The sequence below is a fragment of the Melopsittacus undulatus genome, chromosome 1 (assembly GCF_012275295.1).
Source record: "Melopsittacus undulatus isolate bMelUnd1 chromosome 1, bMelUnd1.mat.Z, whole genome shotgun sequence".
Classification (NCBI taxonomy): Eukaryota; Metazoa; Chordata; class Aves; order Psittaciformes; family Psittaculidae; genus Melopsittacus; species Melopsittacus undulatus.
Genome location: NC_047527.1, coordinates 27,713,274 through 27,733,793, shown reverse-complemented (window position 1 = coordinate 27,733,793; position 20,520 = coordinate 27,713,274). Strand labels below are relative to the sequence as shown.

Sequence of the window (20,520 nt, the reverse complement as noted above, 5' to 3'; positions counted from 1 at the left end):
AAGCCTTCTGAAACATACAGAAATCATATTCCTTCCTACAGTATAAATGGATGCTTTCTGCTTTATTCTTCAAGGTTTCTTATCTGTGTCAATTTGTTCATGTGCGTGTTTATGAGACTGTCAATACACATGGGATTAGCAGACTTAAAGTGACTGCTGGAAAGTACCTAGTAATGAGCAAACAAGGAACTCCTAGTAAATTTCTAATGTGCATTTCCATTTGCTGTTCTATATCACATGCACCACAGCCACTTCTAAATAATTTCTGTGTATACAGTTTTGCCTTCACATTTCCATTCTGTGGTCACTAAACCATTTTGAGTAAAGGCATGCAAATGTGAGGGGACACACACTGTGTTAATCAGTAATAAGCTTTAAATATTTCCTGCTTGCACTTGAAGGGGTCTGAGAAATGCGTTTATTTTTTATAAGCAATTTCCGAGCTGGTTCCTTTTGCTATTAGCAACAGTAACCACATTGTAGGAATAGACTTTTCCCCCCCCTCTTAACAAATAGAAACAAATGACACATTTTACAATGCTGAATGTAAATGATGGAGTCATTCTGGTGTTGTTTTTCTAGATGTACAATGACCTCACTGACAACAGAATTTAGAATCCTGTGGTCAAATCACAACAGAGGAAAATTAAAACCATATTTGAATAAACCACCATAATAATAATAATAAAAAAAAATGTGATAAACTTATATCACAATGTCATTCCTGTACCAAAAATTGCTTGGAGCAAGAAGACACAGGAGAGCCTGCAAGAAGGACTTTCTGCGGACCCAGTGGGGTATGAGATGCTTCACAGGGACCCGCAGCCCCAGTACAATGCAGGGACAAGGCAAGGCGGTGCAGGACTAAGCAGCCCTTGTAAAAGGGTTGGCAAGGTCCGATCTCTCCCGCCCAGAGATAAAACACCAGTGTTGAGCAATATAAAAACATCTGAAATATGTGTTGCTCAATTTTATTCACGCAAATCCATCCCCGGGACTTGCAGCAAACCGCTCTTACAGCAAGGATGTTTCCTGAATGGTAAGAACTGGATGCAAGCACAGTTTTTCCTGCCGTCTTCTCCGAAAGTGAGGAGAAAAAAAAAACCCCACACACTATCGAGTCATAAGCAAGAGCATCCCGGCTCTTCGGAAGCGTGACCGCAGCTCCCCTCGCTGAGCCCGCTGATCTCCTCCTCCAAATCTCCGTTAATCCCTTCCCGAAGCCGGCGGCACCCAGGACAAACCCCCCATGGAGCCGCTCTGCCTCCGGGACCGCCGAGCCTTCCCCGCGCCCCCGGCAGGGAGCAGCAGCAGACCGCCCTGCGGCCGCCCGCAAGTACGTACACACACACACGCACGGACACACCGACACCCGCCGCCCGCCCGACATCGGCTCCCGCCGCGCTGCCCTGTCCCCGGCACCTCCGCAAGGTCACGGCGCTCCCTCCGCAGCACCCCGCGTAACGCCCGCAGGTGCGGAATGCAAGGGATCGGGGTGGGGGGGAACGGGTGACACCGCAGACGCCCTGGCTGCGGCAGCCCCGTGCTGCCCGGCTCCCGGGGGCGCTGCTGGCAGGGCCCGTCGCCGCTCCGCAGCCACCGCGGATCGCGGGTTATAAGGGATCGCTCTCTCCGCCCCCAGCGGAGTCTCCCTCCGCCCCTGTCCGCGCTCTCCACCCCTTCCTCCGGCCGCGGAGAAGGGCATGGAGTTGGCGGGAGCCTATAAAAACCCCTGAGAGCCCGCCGAGGCCACGGCGCTGCGACAGACTCCGCGGGTACAGCCGGGCCGCGCACCATGTCCCACCACTGGGGGTACGGCAGCCACGATGGTGAGTGCCCGGGGTGCGCGGCTCCGGCCGGCACAGTGTGGGACACGATACGATACCTGGCAGCAGGTCGCCGGGAGCAGCGGCCGGGACATGCCCGCCGCGCCGATCCTTCGCCCTGAGTGGCACCGGGCTCCGTGGCGCTTCTCTCTTTTAACCTTGAGATGGCACCTGCGGCGGGCCCGGCGCTCCGCACCGCTTCCCTGGACCATCTTCTGGTTTCCTCCTGTCACTCCTTTACTTCGGTAACGGCGCGAGGAGGAGGGGAGCACGGGGCGCTGCTCGAGGAGGACGGGGTGGCCTCTCGGAGGGCACCCCGGCAAAATCCCATCCTCAGCCTCCAAAGGGTGAGGGACCGCTGGGTCCCCGCCGTGGTCCCCAGGTGGGATTTCCCGTCGTCGGTGTTGCCAGTACCGGCAGCCCTCGCATATGGTGCATTATTATTTCGGAACAAGACTGATTCCAGTGTTAGAACATCCCGCTTTCTAGACTGAGGGTTCTCAGCTGCATCCCTCGAACACCGTGTCTTTTCCCACGCTGTCTTGCAGGACCCGCTCACTGGCACGAGCACTTCCCCATCGCCAACGGAGAGCGTCAGTCCCCTATTGACATCTGCAGCAAGGCCACCAAGTACGACCCTGGTCTGAAGCCTCTCAGCTTCAGCTACGATGCCAGCACGGCTAAAGCCATTGTCAACAACGGGCACTCCTTCAATGTGGAGTTTGATGATTCTTCTGACAAGTCAGGTGAGACCTCACCTTTGTGTGTAGCGGTGAAAATGGGAGAGATTGCTACTAACACTGCTACTAAAATGTTTGCTGAGGCCATAGGTGTTTGGGATTTTTTTTCAAGTCAGAAATATACCAAACTGTTTTAGCTTCAGTAAGGTCAGGATTCAGCATATTACATGGCTCCTTTAGGCTAAAAGGAAGTTGAGGTCCCATTAGAAGATAACAAAGCCTGTCTGGGCAGTTGGGCAGCTTGGAGTTGCCCTACTCTAAACTTCAGAAAAGTGAATTGCTTTATTTTTGCTAAAATCAGTAGGGTTTGGATAAGGGTTCAGCTGTGAAGAGAAAAAAAAAAGCCAAACAAATGAAACCCCATAGTTATTTGACAAGAACAATTTTAGGCATAGCTCATCATAAGCTACCAACTAAATGGTTAAAAAAGGAGGCAAATTGCATCCTAGGAATAAATTTGCTGTAGAATAATAAAGGATTACACTTAACAACTTGAAGTAGAAATAGTTTGGAAATAGTTTCTTTGGTTATCAAAATATTATTTCATATTTCTGAAGCCAGTATGCTCCCAGGTTAGTACAGAAACAGAAAAATGGTTAGAAAATACTTCTTTGTTCTTCCGTAGTTTAGACAAGTATTATGCCTGACATTTCTTGATGCTGGGCTTTCTAGATAAAGATAATGTATCTGACACGTTCCTACAAAGTTTCCTCGCGGGCAGTAGTTCCACAGTGTCTTACTGGTCATTGTATTGTATGGTGAGATTAAGCACTGAATCCTGCAACCCTTTTAGTAATCCTTACTGAAAGAAATGGCCACATTGATGCACAAATGGAATCTAAGCCCCATTTGTAACAAGTGTTTTGTAGGTTACCTTTATGTGTAGTTTTTCAGCTGGCTGAATATACAGAGATTATCACCCTGCTACAGTGAATGTATCTCTAGTTTTAATATAAACAGCAGAAGCAATCTCATAGAGAAGTCACTGCCTTCTCTAGACACTGCCTGATTAACTTGCTGGAGTAAGTGCCCTATTTTTCCCTGACCATTTTGCTGGAAATATCATTTAGGGAATGGTGCTAAGAACAAATGATCCATGCCTACAAAAAAAAATTGAAGGTTTTGCAGGTAATGTGATTCAGTATAACAAGCATTCAGCATTGCACTAAGAATTTGACTTTGTGTTTTGATTACAATCTTTGTACTGAAAAACATTAAGTGGTCAGCTGTAAGTGTTCACAGTTGTATAAATACAGATAGGTCTATGTATAACTTATACAGAGCATCCACATTAATATTTGTATGCTTTTTTTTTAAAAAAAAAAGGTGTTCTGACTTCCTAGTCTTTATTTTGCTTAAGCACTGAGGAGGTAAAGTTGCTGAATGCATATACATTTTACCAGTGTCATGGGGAAGAAAAGGAGTAGAATAAAAGGGATTCTGTTTTCCCTGGATATATGTGAGTCTACTTGCTGTCATCCTGCTCTTGCTGAGCCCAGAGGAAACAGGTTCAGGTCTTCACAGTATAACAAAACTACTACATGTTCACTTTGTGTGCACAGAAGTTTTGGAAAGACTGAAATTAGGTTGTATTTGGGAACTTGGAAGATAAAAAATTGCAGAAACATATGATAACCTAAAGAAATGTCTGTAAGAAGAATGCTTTTTTATGAGAAAGTGCAGAACCAGAACATCTGTGACAGGAATCCTCTGATAGATATGTAGTGACACAGCTTTCAGAGTGGGAGGGTAGGAGATGCAAGTAGAAATATTCTCAGTAGCTCTATTAGTGAATCAGAAACTGATTATTCTTTAGAAAAAAAATCCACATTAAACAGATCTCTCTGAGGCCAGGTAAGGGTGGATCCTTCGGTATCACACTTTCTATTGAAAATTACAGTGACTAGAACCTACCTGGCAGCACGCTTAATGACTTCATTTGTATTCAGTTAACTAGGTAACCTACTTTCCTTACACAAAATAGAGCTGTCTTTGACTAGACTGTGCTTGATTTACTCCTATTTCTGAATTTGAGATTATGTGTGTACCAAATTCTTGGTTAGGCATTCCTCAACAGTCACAAGGAGAAACTGTGTGAAATTATGTTATGTGCTGGTATGTTTTACAGTAGACAATGAAATAAAATCCTGTAAATACTTCCCACAGGCTGTATTGCTTGCTCCTATGAGCTTTCCCATATGCAGTAATGAATTATCTGTGGTAGTAGGCGCAAAATGAAGTAATAAGATCATTGTTTGTGAATAATCTTCCAAGGCATGAGTAATTGCACAGAAAGGAGTAGATCCATTCATTAAGAATCTTCAGGCTCATAACTAATGACACTGAAGTAAATTGAATGGCAGTTCTGGGTATTAAAATCTGTTAGACTCCTGCTCTTCAGAGTATGCAAAATGAGTTATTGCAATAAAAAATTACAGGTAGTAAGAGCATAATAAAAATAAGTAAGAAAGCTAAAATGCATGTTTGGCTGCAACTCTTTGAAAGTAGTTGTTATAATCTCTTTGGTTCAGAAATATGTAATCTGTACTGTTGATCCCCTAATAAAATGCTCTCCCCTCAAAATGTATATTTGTTATGTTACATTTGTGCATAGAAGAATGTTGTATAAAGCTTCCGCTCATCTCTGTGAAAAAAAAAACTAAAAGAAAATTAGGATTTCTTAAAATGATATTCCATCTATATTCTTTATCATAGTAAGGATGTAAAATAAAATATTGACTTTTTAAAAAAAAATAATCTATGTGCAATTTATGTGACTAATGGATCTTCACAGAAGAAAATATTTTCTTCCCTGCTTGCAGAAGATCTCTTTAATAATATGTGGAGCTTTATAGATGTAACATTTGATCCTGGTTGTAATTATGCCTATGACCTATATAATTTCCTCTTACAATGATGTTTTAGCAAAGAAATGACGTTAAAATCTTTATGGTAGCTTTAGAACCTGACTTCGTTTTACTTTATTGTTAACTTTCTTAGATATATTTAGATGTCACGATGCTTAGAAAAACCCTTTTCCTAAGCAATTACTCCCAAGTCTTCAATTTCAATCCTTGTAGTATAGGCTTCAAATTTCTTGGCTTGTGTGACAGCTGTTATATTACAGAATACACTTGTAAAGGCTCAGCCAGTTCCCAAAGTGAATCCCTTCATATTTCACAGTTGCTAGTTGGTAGAAATGGTGTATGGAAAGGAAATTCACAAGCCAGTATTGCCATGTTTATGAACGCTTCTTTTGTGTGCTAAGATTCCATGATTTTCTCTTACATAACAGGTTATCTTCTCTCTTGTTTCTTTGCAGTCTTTTGGAATGTTTTCATGGACTTGTATGTAGAAAGTAAACAGTAAACTTCCTCTTTCAGTTGTTATTGAGCCTCTCTTCTTCAGTTCTTGCAGTTGCTTTCTTAGTTCTCCTGTCTACTGTCTTCTAATAATAGTGAAAGTTTCAAGTGGCTTTAGGCATTCACATTTAAAATTCCTGTAACCTTAGATAAAGCAGAAACTTGTAACAATAAAAGTGTCACTAGGAATAAAACCTCGTTCAGGTTCATCCACGCTTGTATCCTGGGACCTGACCTTCCACATGAGTGAAACAAGTGGTGCTGATAACTGTTAAATTACAATAATCCACCTTATTTTAGGTACTTTATAGCAAAGGAATGTCTCACTAAGGGCACTTTGTAATATTAAGCACTTCATATTATAGTCTGCTGTAAGGATATTTGTATTGTTTCACCCCTTTAAAAGACAGAAGTAAACAGCAACTTCTCAGAGCTGTAAAACCACAGGAAGTGACTTTGCTCAAGAAAGCCTCGAGAGCCCAAAAGAAGATTTTGTAACATACTTTGAATGTATTCTCGATGTACATTTCTCAGAAAACTTTTAAGAATTCATGAAAACCTGAAATTCAAATGGGAAACATTCTTAGCGGTAGGCACTGTATTCTGTATTTTCTGATCATCTGCGTAATGAGCTTATAAAGGGAAAAAGTCCATCAGCAATTAATTTAGCCCATAACAAGAATGTTAAAATACCATATTTTAGCAGTAAAAAAGTGTAAATTGTTAAAGAAGTGAATTGCAACTATGGCGTAAGGCTCTAGAGACATTGCTAAATGTACTGGTAATTTCTGCTTGTGGATGAGTCTCTTAATTGTTTCCTTTTTCCTTCCTTGCTACTGAGCTGGAGATAATCTCGAAACACAAAACGGAGTCCCAAGTAAATCTGACTTTTTTTCAAATATTGAATCACAGTAGAACTTCAAAATTATGAGGACACCTGGGGAAATGAAAATATTGTATTAACTTTGATACTAGCCCCTCTTTGGGAGACTTTCTGTAGTTGTAATCAAATATAATACCCAATTCTTCCTGTAATTGTAAATATTAATAAGGATGCTTCAGCTGTCTTGAATTATGACTCGCTGTAAACAAACCAATCTGTTTTGTTACATTGGTTATTCAATTGTCAGTGCATTAACACTGCTTGGTTGGCAGTGAGTTACTCTGAAAGTTGTGCTAATGTTGCTCTTCCAACACTTCCACCTCAGCTGGTAAATGGAGGAAGAAGCAGGCAGGACTGCTGCCTTCAAGGCACAGCTCTTAATCAAAGTGACTACCACTGGTTTATTTTTAGGCTTCCCAGCTCCAAAGATGTAATATTATCTATGCCAGAATAATATTGTATGTTATAAGTAGGTGGTCATAGGCTGAAGGTCCAAAATGCAGTTTAGCGTTGTTGACCCTTCAGAATCATAAATTGGAGAACTGATAGCTTATAGCTTTAAGGGACTGTATTCAGACATCCACTTACGTGTCACAAGTACTTTTTGCACTGCTTGACTAGAAAGTCAGAGGTCCCTGAGAGTGTATGATCATTTAAGTCATTTTTCCTGTGAACTGAAATCACCAGAAGCTGTAAAGCCGATGTAAACAACCTGAGAATAGCTCTTATGTTTCCAGGAACTAGAAGGTAAGAGGGCTTGAGATCAGTCCTGCATGTTTCAAGCCTTCCTTTCTTTACAAAGCCTAAAAGTGCCCTTCTTCCCTTATAGTAGCATTTACTTGTTTGTTTAGCATGCACCTTCTGAGCAGAAATTTGACATGAATTGTGCATTTAGTAATCATGACAACTTCCCTCCCTTCTTCCAAATTCCTCCATAGGAGCTTTTACTGCAAACCCAGGAGAAGCTAGTCAGCTGTTATCAGCTAAGGCCACTTGGGAAAGTTTATTTGTAAGACGTAATGCAGCTGTGTGCCAGATGTCACCATGGCTGCTCTTGCCAGCTGATATATTTGTTGATTTTACTTATAGGCTCGAGGGACTGCTGTGTACTTAGAGACAACACTCATCCCTTAAATTTCTTCATCCCTCAATAGATCTCAATGTAGTATGAGCACCATGTCTAATACAGTTTTCAGTACTGTAAGCAGTCACTGAGATTACTATTAAAGCTGTTACCATCAGAAATTAAACCAATTCTTTTAAGAGAATTTTAATGCTTCCAACTCAGTTCTTACAAAGTCATTGTCAGCTCATACAGTGTGAAAACATGAAGATTGAAGGCTGACTGGGGATTCAGTGCAGCACTTTGTGACTCTTAGAGAATCTCCATTAAAGAGACTACAGGAGAAATAAACTCCACTGCTCCCAGAAGTGGGAGGAAACTTAAGAACCTAAATGACTTTGTATCCTTAAGCAGGTCAGAGTGTCTGGCTGCTACCCAGTCTGGATGAAATAGTTCAGCTGAGGTGAATCAGAACCACTGACCTGCTATAGATACGCATGACTGCAGACCTGCTGCATTTTGGCAGGTGTTTCAGTCTGGTCTGTCTTTCTGGAACATCCTTGTTTCCTTATGGAGATACCAGTTATGTAGGGGTTTTTTTCTTGATGAAACCCATTACAGATGTTTTCTGCAAGTATGATCCCTACAGCCATATGCTTACGTGCTGTCTTGCTCTCTTGCTTGTCATGATATAGCGTCCTAGGAGGAATGTCTGAAAGAGATAACATAAGGAAGGAAACATTTCACAAAGTGTGACACTCTATACTCCACGTTCACAGAAGTGGCAGGTTACCCTAATTGAACTCTTCAGTCTGTCAGATGGAGACGCCCATCCTTGCATAAGAACACAGGGCTAATCCCAGAGCATCCTCCTAAGAGCCTTTTTTGTGCCGTTAATAGTGTATGGTGCTCCAGATTTATGCTATTTTCAAGTAATGTTTTGTCTACTTTGTCTCCTCAAGGCCTTTTATCTGTCATACAGATGTCTGTATGAAACATTAACAGTAAGGTATATACTATGTGTATATTTCACACATACCTACAAGGTCATATACATTTGTACATCTGTGGTAGGCTGATGCAAAAGCATGGCTTTCCAAAGAACGGGAAATGTCAAAGCAATGTGTGTGCAAGAGGGCTGTCTTCAGAGATACATGCTTGAAATGTCCTGTTGCTAGTATTTCGTGGGATAGACTCTCATAACTAGCTTTTCTAACAAGTTTGGAGTGCTGGACATCCATGTGGCCCCATTATTTTAGCTACTTAAAAGGAGCTTTGCTGTCAGTGATTTTCATTTGAAGAACACTTTCTCATTCTGCATTTTATCAGAGTAACAGACTTTAGAGTAGTATTTTTCTTAGCACATTAACTTGTATGACTGGAAAGAATTCATTCTAACTCATGAAGCAATCTTGTAGTTCAACCGTTTTGATTATTTCTTTGGTGTGTTTATTGCTTTGATGAGATTTATTAGTTTCCTGCTTTGTATAGGGAGAACATCCCTTAGGAGGTGGCTAAATAACAGTAATACCACAGTATTCCTGCAAAAATTCACAGATGTGGTGCTGCCATTTTGTGAAAAAAGATATGAAGTGATCCACAGGATTTTTTACAAAGCTGTTCTGTTCTACATGGGAAGGATAACTACCCAGTGACTTGCCTTTGGTTAGAATAGTGAAGTTGTGTGGCCTCAGCAAGCAGCTGTCTCAGATGCAGCAAAATCCCCTTTGATTTCTATGTGTTTCCAAATACCCTAAGAAAGTGTAATGGAGACAAATTAAGTTCGCCTTCTTTATCCAAGAAATCCTATAGGCATAAATGGGACAGTTTGTGTGGTTATTTGACTTTCCAACTTAGTTCTGCTAATACTTATGCTCACCTAATTTAGCAAATATTGCGAAATCATTTAGTAACAGTGCAATATAATTACAGGATGTTACTACTATTCAATTCTCCAGTAAAAGGGAGAAGGTTGAAAAGTTACAATTTCTTAACCTAAATTAGTGGCTCCAAATTTGTCTCATTGTAACATATTAAATAAATGTTGCATAGAAAAAGCACTGCATTTTCAAGCTGTCACCTCTTAGGCTGTTGCATGCCTGTGGGGACCAGGTTGTGATGTAGGTTGAATCTGTGAGAAAAGAATGTGTTTTCCAGGTTGGCTTGTGTTGTCTTCATCCTTCATCTGAAGCTGTGCTATGTAACAAAAGGGAGCACAGCTACATGCGTATTTCCAGGATGGTTTTCAGTAATACCAGTTTCAGAAGGAAAGGAGCTTATGATGAAATAAATGCTCAAATATGAATCAGAATTTCCCCGTCCCTCAAAAAAAGGGGATAGAATGGTTGGACTTCTATCATCAATGTTGCCTCAACTGATGTTCACATCACATGGGGCAAGGACAGGGAAGTTCCCAGTGTGAATGTTGCTCTGATTCTTGATGAACTTATACGTAGCAAAAGCTGGTAGTATTTGTTCATACTATAAAAGCTTGAGCTGGGGAAACAAAAGAAAAAAAAGAAGCTCTAGTATTTCTACTTTGTCATTTAAGTTTGATGTTAAATTTTATTTCTTTGGAAAAGTTAAGAAGTATTAAAAAAAAAGAATCTGCTTAATGTAGGCTAGCACAAGAGGGGCTGTTCTGTAATTAAGCCTGCTGGATTTGTATTCATTCACACTAATCTAATTATTACTTTCTTTGAATGCTCTGCTGTGAGTCAAAATAAGCTAGTGCTGGATCTGAGAACCACAGAATGAGAAAAGTAAGCAAAACTTGCAGAGATTTTTGTGCATCTTTTGAGTTTTATGAGACTATAGCAAACTTTGTGTAAAGAAATAACACTGCAAATAGATTTAAAAAGATTGCATGGTTCTGCTTTTAAGCATGCTTTCCATTGATTAATAATTGCAGATTAACCTGTGCTGAGCTAGTGCTGTCCAAGGTTGAGGAATGGTGGAACCTCAGTCCTTTGTACCTGCAACAAGCAGCACATCCATTAGCCAGAGGAACTAAAACTGAAACATTGCAACTTCATGGCATAACTTTTAAATGAAACATAATATTGTGTGGATTAAATTATTTTACATCTGTAAAGACATAACAGCCAATTACTTCATTTTCAAAAGGAACTAACGCACATTCACAGTTGCCATTCTGAAAATAAGTATTCTGATTTGTAATCCTGTGTTTGACAGTTATGCTTCTTGGCAGCTGGCACATGCAGAAACATAAAAGTAGAATAAGATATGTTCCTATTTAATTACTTCAAGTAGCCATTGTTCTTTGTACTACATAGCTTGCCAATAGGTAGGGCAAGTTTTGGTCTGTTGGCTGTTCAGTTTTGGAAATTGTATTGTTTGGTATAAAACTGTTTGGTACTGGAAATTGCAAAGATGGCAGTGGAGCATATATTAACATTTTTCAAATAGAAATACATGTTGGGAGACTTCTAAATATATTCATCAAAGGAGCCCCAGGCAAATACTAAATTTCTCCACTGAACTCAAATCTTGCATGTGTAAGGAACACCAGTGGAAACTAATGTGGTTTATATAAATATATATATCATATTTTCATATATTCCAATTTTTTAATCAAATCCTTCTCACTTCATTGCCAAGTATCCACAACTGTTGTTGTCCATGCTTGCATATAATCAGAATCATTCAAACCTGAACAGACAGTGACCTTTTCCTCTCTGCATTTGATGTATATTTTCACACTTGCACGTATTGTGGTAATGTCTAGACTCATTGCAGACTGAGAGGTTCCACAGAACCATTTTGTCTGTGGCACATCCACAAAGCACACTTAACGTAATATCTGATGTCAACACTCTTCTGTCACTTTATTGTGTATATATATATGTGTGTGTATTGAGAAATCTATCTCTAAGATATATAACACTTCAAATTACATTTTTAAATAATATTTTTTAATATTAACATCTTAGAGATTTATTATGAATTTGAGACACTTAGGAAAAAATAAATGGTCTGAAACCTTGCATTAATAACTTAGATAAATAGCTCTATTTAATGGAACTATTTGTTATTGTTCTGTGCTTTATGCTGCACTGGAGGAGACACTGTCTGTGCCTTGAGCATTTTGCAGCAACAGGGCTTGATCCTGCATATAATGGTGATTTGGCACAGTTTAATTACAAGGTTAAAACTAACAGGCAGAATAAGGGAGCTCAGGGAAACTCCTGTATAACTGAAAGTGTGGCTGGGCACTCCAATTAGAGCAGTCCCATAGCAGGAGAAAGATTAGAGAGTGGAGAGCATAAGTATACACCTTGTTTCTGTATTTTTTAAAAATGTGTCTTGGCAGGCATTGCCATTTTCACCATCATTTTTTAAACTCATTCTCGAGGAATAAAGGTTGGGAGGGACAAGAGATTTGAATCCACATGTCTGCAATGCCTTGCACTGTGCCTAGCACTTCACCTTGCACCAACGCATGGCTAACAGGTGTTGAGGTTTAATTTGGAACCAAAACCATTTTGCTCAATCCAATCTGCCACAGGATTTGCAGGATTAAGACCTAAATGGATGAAGTATCTAAAATGAAGGGACAGAGTACATTAGTAAGTAAAAGATGATTTGGCGTACTTCCATAGTACAACTCTATACTGGCCTCTAACAAAGGCTGTTCTTTTTCTTGGCCTTTTTTTTTATTTATTTGGTGACAGAAAAGTTACATCCTTAGCTCTGCCCTTGTCACCTGTAATATTAGCATGCCTGTTAAATTGCTGATGGGATGCTCACTGTAAATTCTCTTATGTATTGATACATTTTTTACTGATTTTGGCGTACTGCAGCAATGTACCATTGAAGACGATCTGGAGCAGCATGACAGCATGCAGAGGAATGAACTGTAGTTCACATGGAAGATTTGAGTGGACATACCAGTTTGAAGTGAGACTCGATAACAAAAGTTATGTGAGATGCTAATAAAGGCTCTTTGCTTTACAGTCCTGCAAGGAGGAGCACTGGATACAGCCTACAGGCTGGCACAATTTCACATTCACTGGGGATCCTGTGAGGGCCAAGGGTCAGAGCACACTGTGGATGGTGTGAAGTATGATGCAGAGGTAGGACGTGCTTTGCCTTCTCCAGTCTTTTGTGTATAATAAATATCTCATTATTTTGTTAATATTTCGCCACAGTACCAACTTCTCTACAGACCTGCACAAGCCAAGAGACTGCGGAGGTTACCATAGAAGATTTTAGTACAATGCCACCCAAGACTGCTCCTTGCAAGAGCAGAGATTAGAATCAAATTAGAATTTTCTTAGCTACATCTTGTCAAAGACTGTAGAAGCAGAAAAACCCACATTAATTATCCCTGGTTTTCCCCTGCTTTCTAAATGGCTCTTGAAAATAATGAAGAAATAGAATTTCAGCACTTCTGTACACACACATCCCCTTTTTCTGGCTACAATTTTTAACATCAGAGACATTTATATCAACAACAGAATAATTTGGGAAAGACCATTTTGTCTTTTGGTAGCAAAGAAGCAAAGGGGAGCTGTGAAGAGGGCAGATAGCAAAGAAGTGAGACCTTGCAGGCACTCCTTGTAATATCTCCAGATACTCTGGATGTCCCTTGAACTGTTTAAGACTCTGTTACAGCTGCACTACACACAAGGAGTGACTTTAGTGCCTTGCATCCCACTTTTTCTTGTCCCCTGCATAGAAATCTACCTCTGGATGCTATGACAGACTTTAACCTTTTCATAAATGTTCATCAACTGAACATACCTGTGATTTGTACTGACAGACAAAAGAAATGGCCACATAAATTTATTGTCTCTGATGCTTTTCATGAAATAGAAGTAGCTTTTGTCTTTTCTGAGAAACTTGCCACTGCCTATGTTCACAGTACCATAATTACTCAACTCAATTTGCAGATGTGGGGAAACCGACAGATGATCTTAAATTAGAAATAACTTGACAATGAAAAAGAAAGCAACGTCCTGGCTAGTGTGACCTGGAGCTTAATTTCATATTCTTTTCAAAGGCTTTTCAGAAAAGGACAAGACTGTTTTTAAACTCTCTAATTGCAGGTCAGATCTGTAGTTAATGCATTTTCTGTGGTTCTTTGACACTGACAATCATGTATTTCAGTGTTGGTTAGAACTCGGGCATATATAGCATTAAAATACTACATCAAAATCCTCCAGACTGCATGCAGGAAAAACTTATTCTGAAGATAACAGGAGTTTCACTGGACCAAAATCAGAATGATACAACCACAGTTTGCTTTTAAAACTCATCTGGGAATAAAAGTGATAAGCAAAATAAAATGCATGACAAATCTCTTTTCATAAATGAAACTTGGAAGTAGATGAATGATTCAACAAATTCTTAACTGCACACAAAAGTTTTTAAATCTCAGCAGTAAAACACCATCTGTTCTTAATGTTTAATAAATTACTTCCCTGCATCCTCATCTGTAAAACATTGTGGATTAAATATTATCTTCATAGTGCTCCTTTGTTTTCTTGTTCCTAGCTTCATATTGTTCACTGGAATGTAAAATATGGTAAATTTGCTGAAGCTGTGAAACATCCTGATGGTTTGGCTGTGGTAGGCATCTTCATAAAGGTTAGTTAACCTTTTTCTTTTGTATTAATTGGATGAGTCCAGAATGTTTATTGTGTTGCAGAGGGACCTAAGAACCTAAAATACGGAAAAAGGCAGCATTATGCTACAGTGGCTAAATCCATAGCAAACTGAGTGGTGCTCCAAGTTCTTGGCTTCCTCTACATATGAAAATTGTACACCAGCTATGAAGTATGACTGCCATCCATCACTGTGACAGCCCTATAACAGCCTATTTACCTTCATCACAACAGTGACACTGCCATAACTCTTATCAGTGAAAAGTGATACACATAGCTGACAAAGTTATGAGTGTATGAATCTGCAGTAGGACCAGCCTAAATAACACCTATTTTCCTTTTCCTGTCACTGTTAAATGTCCAGAGCATTTTGTAGTACTTGAATTATCTTCACAGCTGGTTGGAGAAGAAGACTGTGCCCCAGCAGCGTGTATTCTATCCTGGCCTCATGGTGTTCTTTTAGGAGTGTGACTTCTATGAAAAAAGAACAGCTCAAGTCCAAAAATAAATCCACACACTGTAAATGAAAATCACTTTTTCTGTCCAGTGTCCTTGGCTGACCCATTTGTGCTGCCTGTCAGCTGGCATGATTTTCTAGTCACTTTTGCCGTAGTACTCCTGTTATGTAATGAGATGGTGCTGGGAAAATGTTTCCTTGGGAACTGCAACAGGAAACTAAAGGTATCTTGAGAGTGCATGCTTATTTTCTTCTCATATGATTTGTGTTACAGGTAGGAAATGCCAAGCCTGAAATACAGAAAGTTGTGGATGCTCTGCACTCCATTCAAACCAAGGTAATATTTGCTGTCTGAGCTGATTGATACTAATCACAACTGTGTTATGTTGCCTTCTTCAGAAAGTGGATTTTTTACTTCTTCCTAGTCTGCTGCATGTATGAAAGTAAACCAAACCTTTCTTCCATTAGTATTGATGTTCCTGTAATCCTAAATGCAAAAGGGATTTGAATAAATTTGTGTGTTAGAGGGCAGGGAGTACTAGAAATAGTGATAATTTTGTATCTTTGACTACATTTCTCTGTCCTTTAACTGCATTTAAACCTACAGGGTAGGATTCATCCTACTAATCTAACCTGTTCTTGTAGATGTCCTTTCTAGACAGTGACAGATGGAAAAGGCACTTCCCCTCATCTCTGAATGTATGGGATATATTTCCTTCCTCTGAGAGGACATACTTCTCTTGGCTATTTCAGCAGTTCACATAAGAAGTTTGATCAGGATATATAACTTTCATGAGAAAAGTTTTTCTGTATTTTAAATATTGTGTGAAGTGTGTGTGTGATCTTAATGAGCTGAGTAATGGGAAACTAGAAGTACTTACTGAGCAACTGGGTACCTTCGTAGTGAGTAAAGGAAAGGAGAAACGTGGACAGGAAAGGTAAAGAAAGGTTATGGTGTCATCTTTGTTATCAGGCTTCCTTTGCAGTAAATGGTTATTGCCATTTACTTCAATGGACTCTCCAAACAGTGCTCTCAGGTTCTGTTTCCAATGTAATCAGTGTACTTGGTATCTGAAGTCTCATTATTGCTGCAAGCAAAATCAAATCATGTCTCTATAGAAGAGAGTTTCTAAAGAAACATAAATTCAACATTTGACAAGAAAAACAATGTTTTGAATATCTTATAAGAAATATATTGCTGAAAGTCTTTAAGCCCAAATGTACTGTGGGATGCACTCAACACTTCATGTCAAACTCCATTTCTACCTTTTTCCAAACATGGAGCTTCCCACAGGACACTTCACTACTGCAAGTCCAGTATGTCTTTGTGATATCTCCCCTGATGTTAGCCCATCTACTTTCTTTACTGTAGGGAAAGCAAGCTTCCTTCACAAACTTTGACCCTACTGGGCTGCTTCCAGCGTGCAGAGACTACTGGACATACCCGGGCTCACTGACCACTCCTCCACTGCTCGAGTGTGTGATCTGGCACGTTCTGAAGGAGCCCATCACTGTTAGTCCTGAGCAGGTAGGTCTACAAAGGATGGTGCCAGTAGATATGTACAGGTTTCTTATTGATTGCCTTAGCTCAGCCGTCCGGATGATCTTTAAAGTAGCAGTTTATGTTACTGCAGAGCCATGCAGGGTATTAGCTAGCATCAGATGTCATATATATATATATATCTGAAGTAGTTATCCCCTTCTGGCAGAATTCTGCTGCTATGTGTAGAGGTAGAGTTTGTTGTAAAATGTGAGGCTGTCCTCCATTTTGACACAGTCCAGGGAAATTTTGCAGGGAGAGAGGAGGAAGAAGGAGTCGTTAAAAAATTAATCAGGATTTCCAGATATCTTCAGATATTTAATGAAGATTTCCAGAAAATTTTAAAATTTTCCCAGATATTCACCACATGAGAGGCTAGAGCTGTCATGTGGTAAAAATCTGGGAAAATTGTAGCATGCATGAAAGGACCGTTTGCATATGCAGAGTTAGTCTAGCATATGTTAGTGAGCATCAGCAGGTTTGCTGTTCATGCAAACATCACCCATCTGGGTATACTTGCCCTGAAAATACCAAGCATTTATAAGCATGCATCTCACACATTAGATCTATAGTTAGTTTGTTGATCTTCCAGCATTTCCAAGACACAGAGCTCATTTTACAAGTTCTATTCAGCACAGAACAGAGTTAGGAAATCCCACACAGAATTGTGACAATCCTAACAAAACTACACTGTTTGGAAGAGGCAGAACTTGCAGATTCCATAAGCCTGAAAAAATCCTGTACTTTTTTGAGCAGCTTGAGGAGGATGGAGTCTTCCTAGTAGGAAGGAACTCATGCAGATTAAATCCCTCCTGGCCCTGGTGTTTAGCACCATCCTGTGGAATGCCACACCATCCATTAGTGAAATTACATGAGGCAAGATTCCATCCTCAGTTCATATCCGTGAGCTTGGGAGATATTAATAGAACTTATAGCAAATAAATATAAACCAGATGTGAAGGGTGTTAGTTTACTCTTCAAACTCTTAAATCCCTTTTATCAGTGGCAGACATGCTAACAATATACACGTAATTCTAGGGGTTTTATTTGGCTGATGTTACAAAAGTGCAACTGAGCTGTTGTGGGACTTCAGGTAATAAAACCAGAATAAATGACAAAAACTACCAGAAATAATAATTATAGCAATGATTATGATTAATAAACTGTAAGGGAGCATTAAAGTTGACGCTGTTTACTTATAAACTACTGGTATTGCTATTGATAATTCAAAGTTTGCAAATATGGTTTTATTACAGGGCAAGAGCACATTCATCAAAATAGAGTTGTTTTTCCTACTACACCTACTTTAACCACATATAAGTGGTAAAAGATACCACTTGTTTCTCCCACGCACACCCCTCCATATTACCATCGACATTTCAAAGATGGATTTGAGATCAAAACAGTGTGGCAGCAGCAGCTTGCCTCTTCATTCCAAAACCAATCAAAACAAGAAACCATAAAACAGAGTATTGACACTGGCTTTAAGTTGAATTGTTTTTTCAAAGATAGACAGAAGCTGGATATTACAGCAGGGTACAGCGAGCCCATTATCATTTGCTGTAGTGACACTGCAGCTCCTGGCAGAGGTTTAGCTCCAGAATTTGTTCTGGTTGGTCCTGAAGGTAAAGTCCTCTCCTGGGCTAATCACTGCTGGGAGCCTTCCACCTTGAATGAAGGAAAGCCTGGCCTGCAGCCTGACTTGTATGAAGTCCTGTATACTATGTACATATTTCTGTCAGCAGTTCCGGCTGTCTGTATGAGATCACATTTGGGGTGGGTTGTTATTTTGTCGCAGTCTTTGTACTAGTTTTGGAGACACCCACTTAGACATAAAGATCCTTTTATTATATCAGTCTGTGCAAACACCAGTTGTGCTTTAGGAACAAACACTAACACTTTACAGTATGGTCCCATTGATATGGATCAGTTTTCCTTCTCACAGTATTTGAAAATCAAAGCACGTTGAATGATATTGGCTGCTTTAATTTGACCCAGGGGTAAAATTGTGGTGTTTTTTTTTTCTCCCTGCAACTGGATTAAAAAAATCCAATTTTCAAAAGATCCAAAACTGTTAAACTTGCTAAGTATTCTGAAAGGATTTCAATTCAGATCTGGATACAGGACAAGCAACTTTTTGTGCACAAAGTTCAGTAAATGTGTGCCTGCATCCTTGTCTTCTGTGCGTTCTTATTTGTTCTTGCAAGGTTATTTTGTGGACAGGAGAGCATGTGTCAGGAGCAGGAAATGGCGTGGATCAAATGTAGAGACACATGGGTGGTGATACCATCTTTAGACCATTAGTGTTTGTGAAACTTTGAGTTGGACCTCTGGCTCAGGCCGAAGGTGTATAATTCAGAAAGTCCTGCTAAAACAAGAGCATGCATTTGATGATGTTCGTGTCTTTTTTCACAGATGTGTAAAATCCGTGGCCTTTGCTTCAATGCTGAGAATGAGCCCATGTGCCGTATGGTGGACAACTGGCGCCCGTGTCAGCCTTTGAAGAGCAGGGAAGTCAGAGCTTCCTTCCAGTAACCTCAACTCTAAGTGTGTTAGAAATGGCTGTGTTTGTGAGGAGCCCCTTTTGCTAAGCCCAAATCAAACCTTTGCCATGTGTGCTCTGGCAACATCTTGTTTCCCAGATCCATTCTTTCTTTTGCTCTGCATCTGAAATGCCAGCTAATAAAATGTGAAAGGCTCTTGGCCAAATAGGAAAGGGTTCTTAAGGTGTGGGGTTAGGAAAGCATGGCGGGGGGCGTGGCTGTGTGTGTTTTGGTGACTATTGCTGCAACTGACATTTTGGTGTAATAAACAGTATGTTGGCTAGTTGGGGGAGGATATGGTGGTAGTAGCAAAATAAGCCATTTTAAAAAACCTCATCCTCTGGTGTGATAGTACACATAACTAACGATAACTTGAAGCTTTGTGAAAAGCACAGGAATACAGAATCTAGGTATAATTTAGGAAAAAATGTATTTTGAGAAAGTAAAGCAAAATCAATATTGAGAATTTAGAATTATTAGATTTTAAGAAACTGACATGTAAATATTTTTCAGACCATTTTACATTTTTACCCATGCTATCAACAGCCTTGATAATGTCTTAATGGTAGTTGGATTTTTTTAATTAAAAATGTCCTAAATTAAGTATTATCTTTAAAAATTGTTATTACCATAGAAGTAATGCAAAATATCTTTTCATTGAAATAATATATGCTCTAATTTAAGGAGGAAAATAATATTGTATTTTAGATAACTTCTCTAATAAATCTATACTTATATTTTTGCTTCCATGTTCTTGTTTTAAGTTGGGAAGTGTCACTAATCTTCTTGCATCATTGCGTATTAAACATAATTACTATACATACAGTATATTGGGAATGGGTTTCAATTACATTAGAGATGAATGCAAACCTGTATGGATATGTTAGGGAATTTTCTCTAAGTAACTCTCTGATAGATAGCAGAAAGTCTATCTGCTTTATAACAGCAGAAAGATCTGTTAGCTTTGAGCAGTCACTACAGATTATCATCAAAGCTGACTGAATAATAAAAGATCCCCTCACAAGAATTTTGAACAAAATCATATTGAGGAATGGGCTGCTTCAGCCTGGGTGCTTAAACATTGTCCTTATATAGCAGCCCAAAAGCAAGGTGCCTCATCTTTATTCATAACATTTGTTCAATCCGTTTGGTCCAACTAGACCAAATCTTTCAAGACACTGTCCCCAGTGTTTGTTCTTCAGCCTCACAGTTTCATATTGTATGAATGATTTCAACAGGAGATGTTTTCAACATATACTGCTCAACAGAAAATAGCTTCCAATAACTTCCATTGCTGGATCCTTACTAGCTGATTTCTTGTGTTTTCACGAACACAGATGCAATAGATACCTAAATATAAATCTGTTCTAAATAAAGAGGATCCAAACAATGCCATAATGGGCTATCCTTCTCAGGCTTCTGGCTGTTTTGAGAAAAGCCATCTTGAAATCTGTCATCTCATTGGATTCTGCTCCTG

The 20,520-nt window shown here is 39.7% G+C and overlaps 1 protein-coding gene across 1 annotated transcript; it reads left to right on the top strand.

The window, feature by feature from the left end:
* Positions 1-1,576: 1,576 nt before the first annotated feature.
* Positions 1,577-19,780, top strand: LOC101881091 (carbonic anhydrase 2). The gene is made up of 7 exons (XM_005150840.3): positions 1,577-1,829; positions 2,375-2,572; positions 12,852-12,970; positions 14,394-14,486; positions 15,235-15,297; positions 16,333-16,488; positions 18,916-19,780. Exons 1-7 carry the CDS (start codon positions 1,796-1,798, stop codon positions 19,033-19,035), a joined length of 783 nt encoding a protein of 260 aa, XP_005150897.2. The 5' UTR covers positions 1,577-1,795; the 3' UTR covers positions 19,036-19,780.
* Positions 19,781-20,520: the final 740 nt, after the last annotated feature.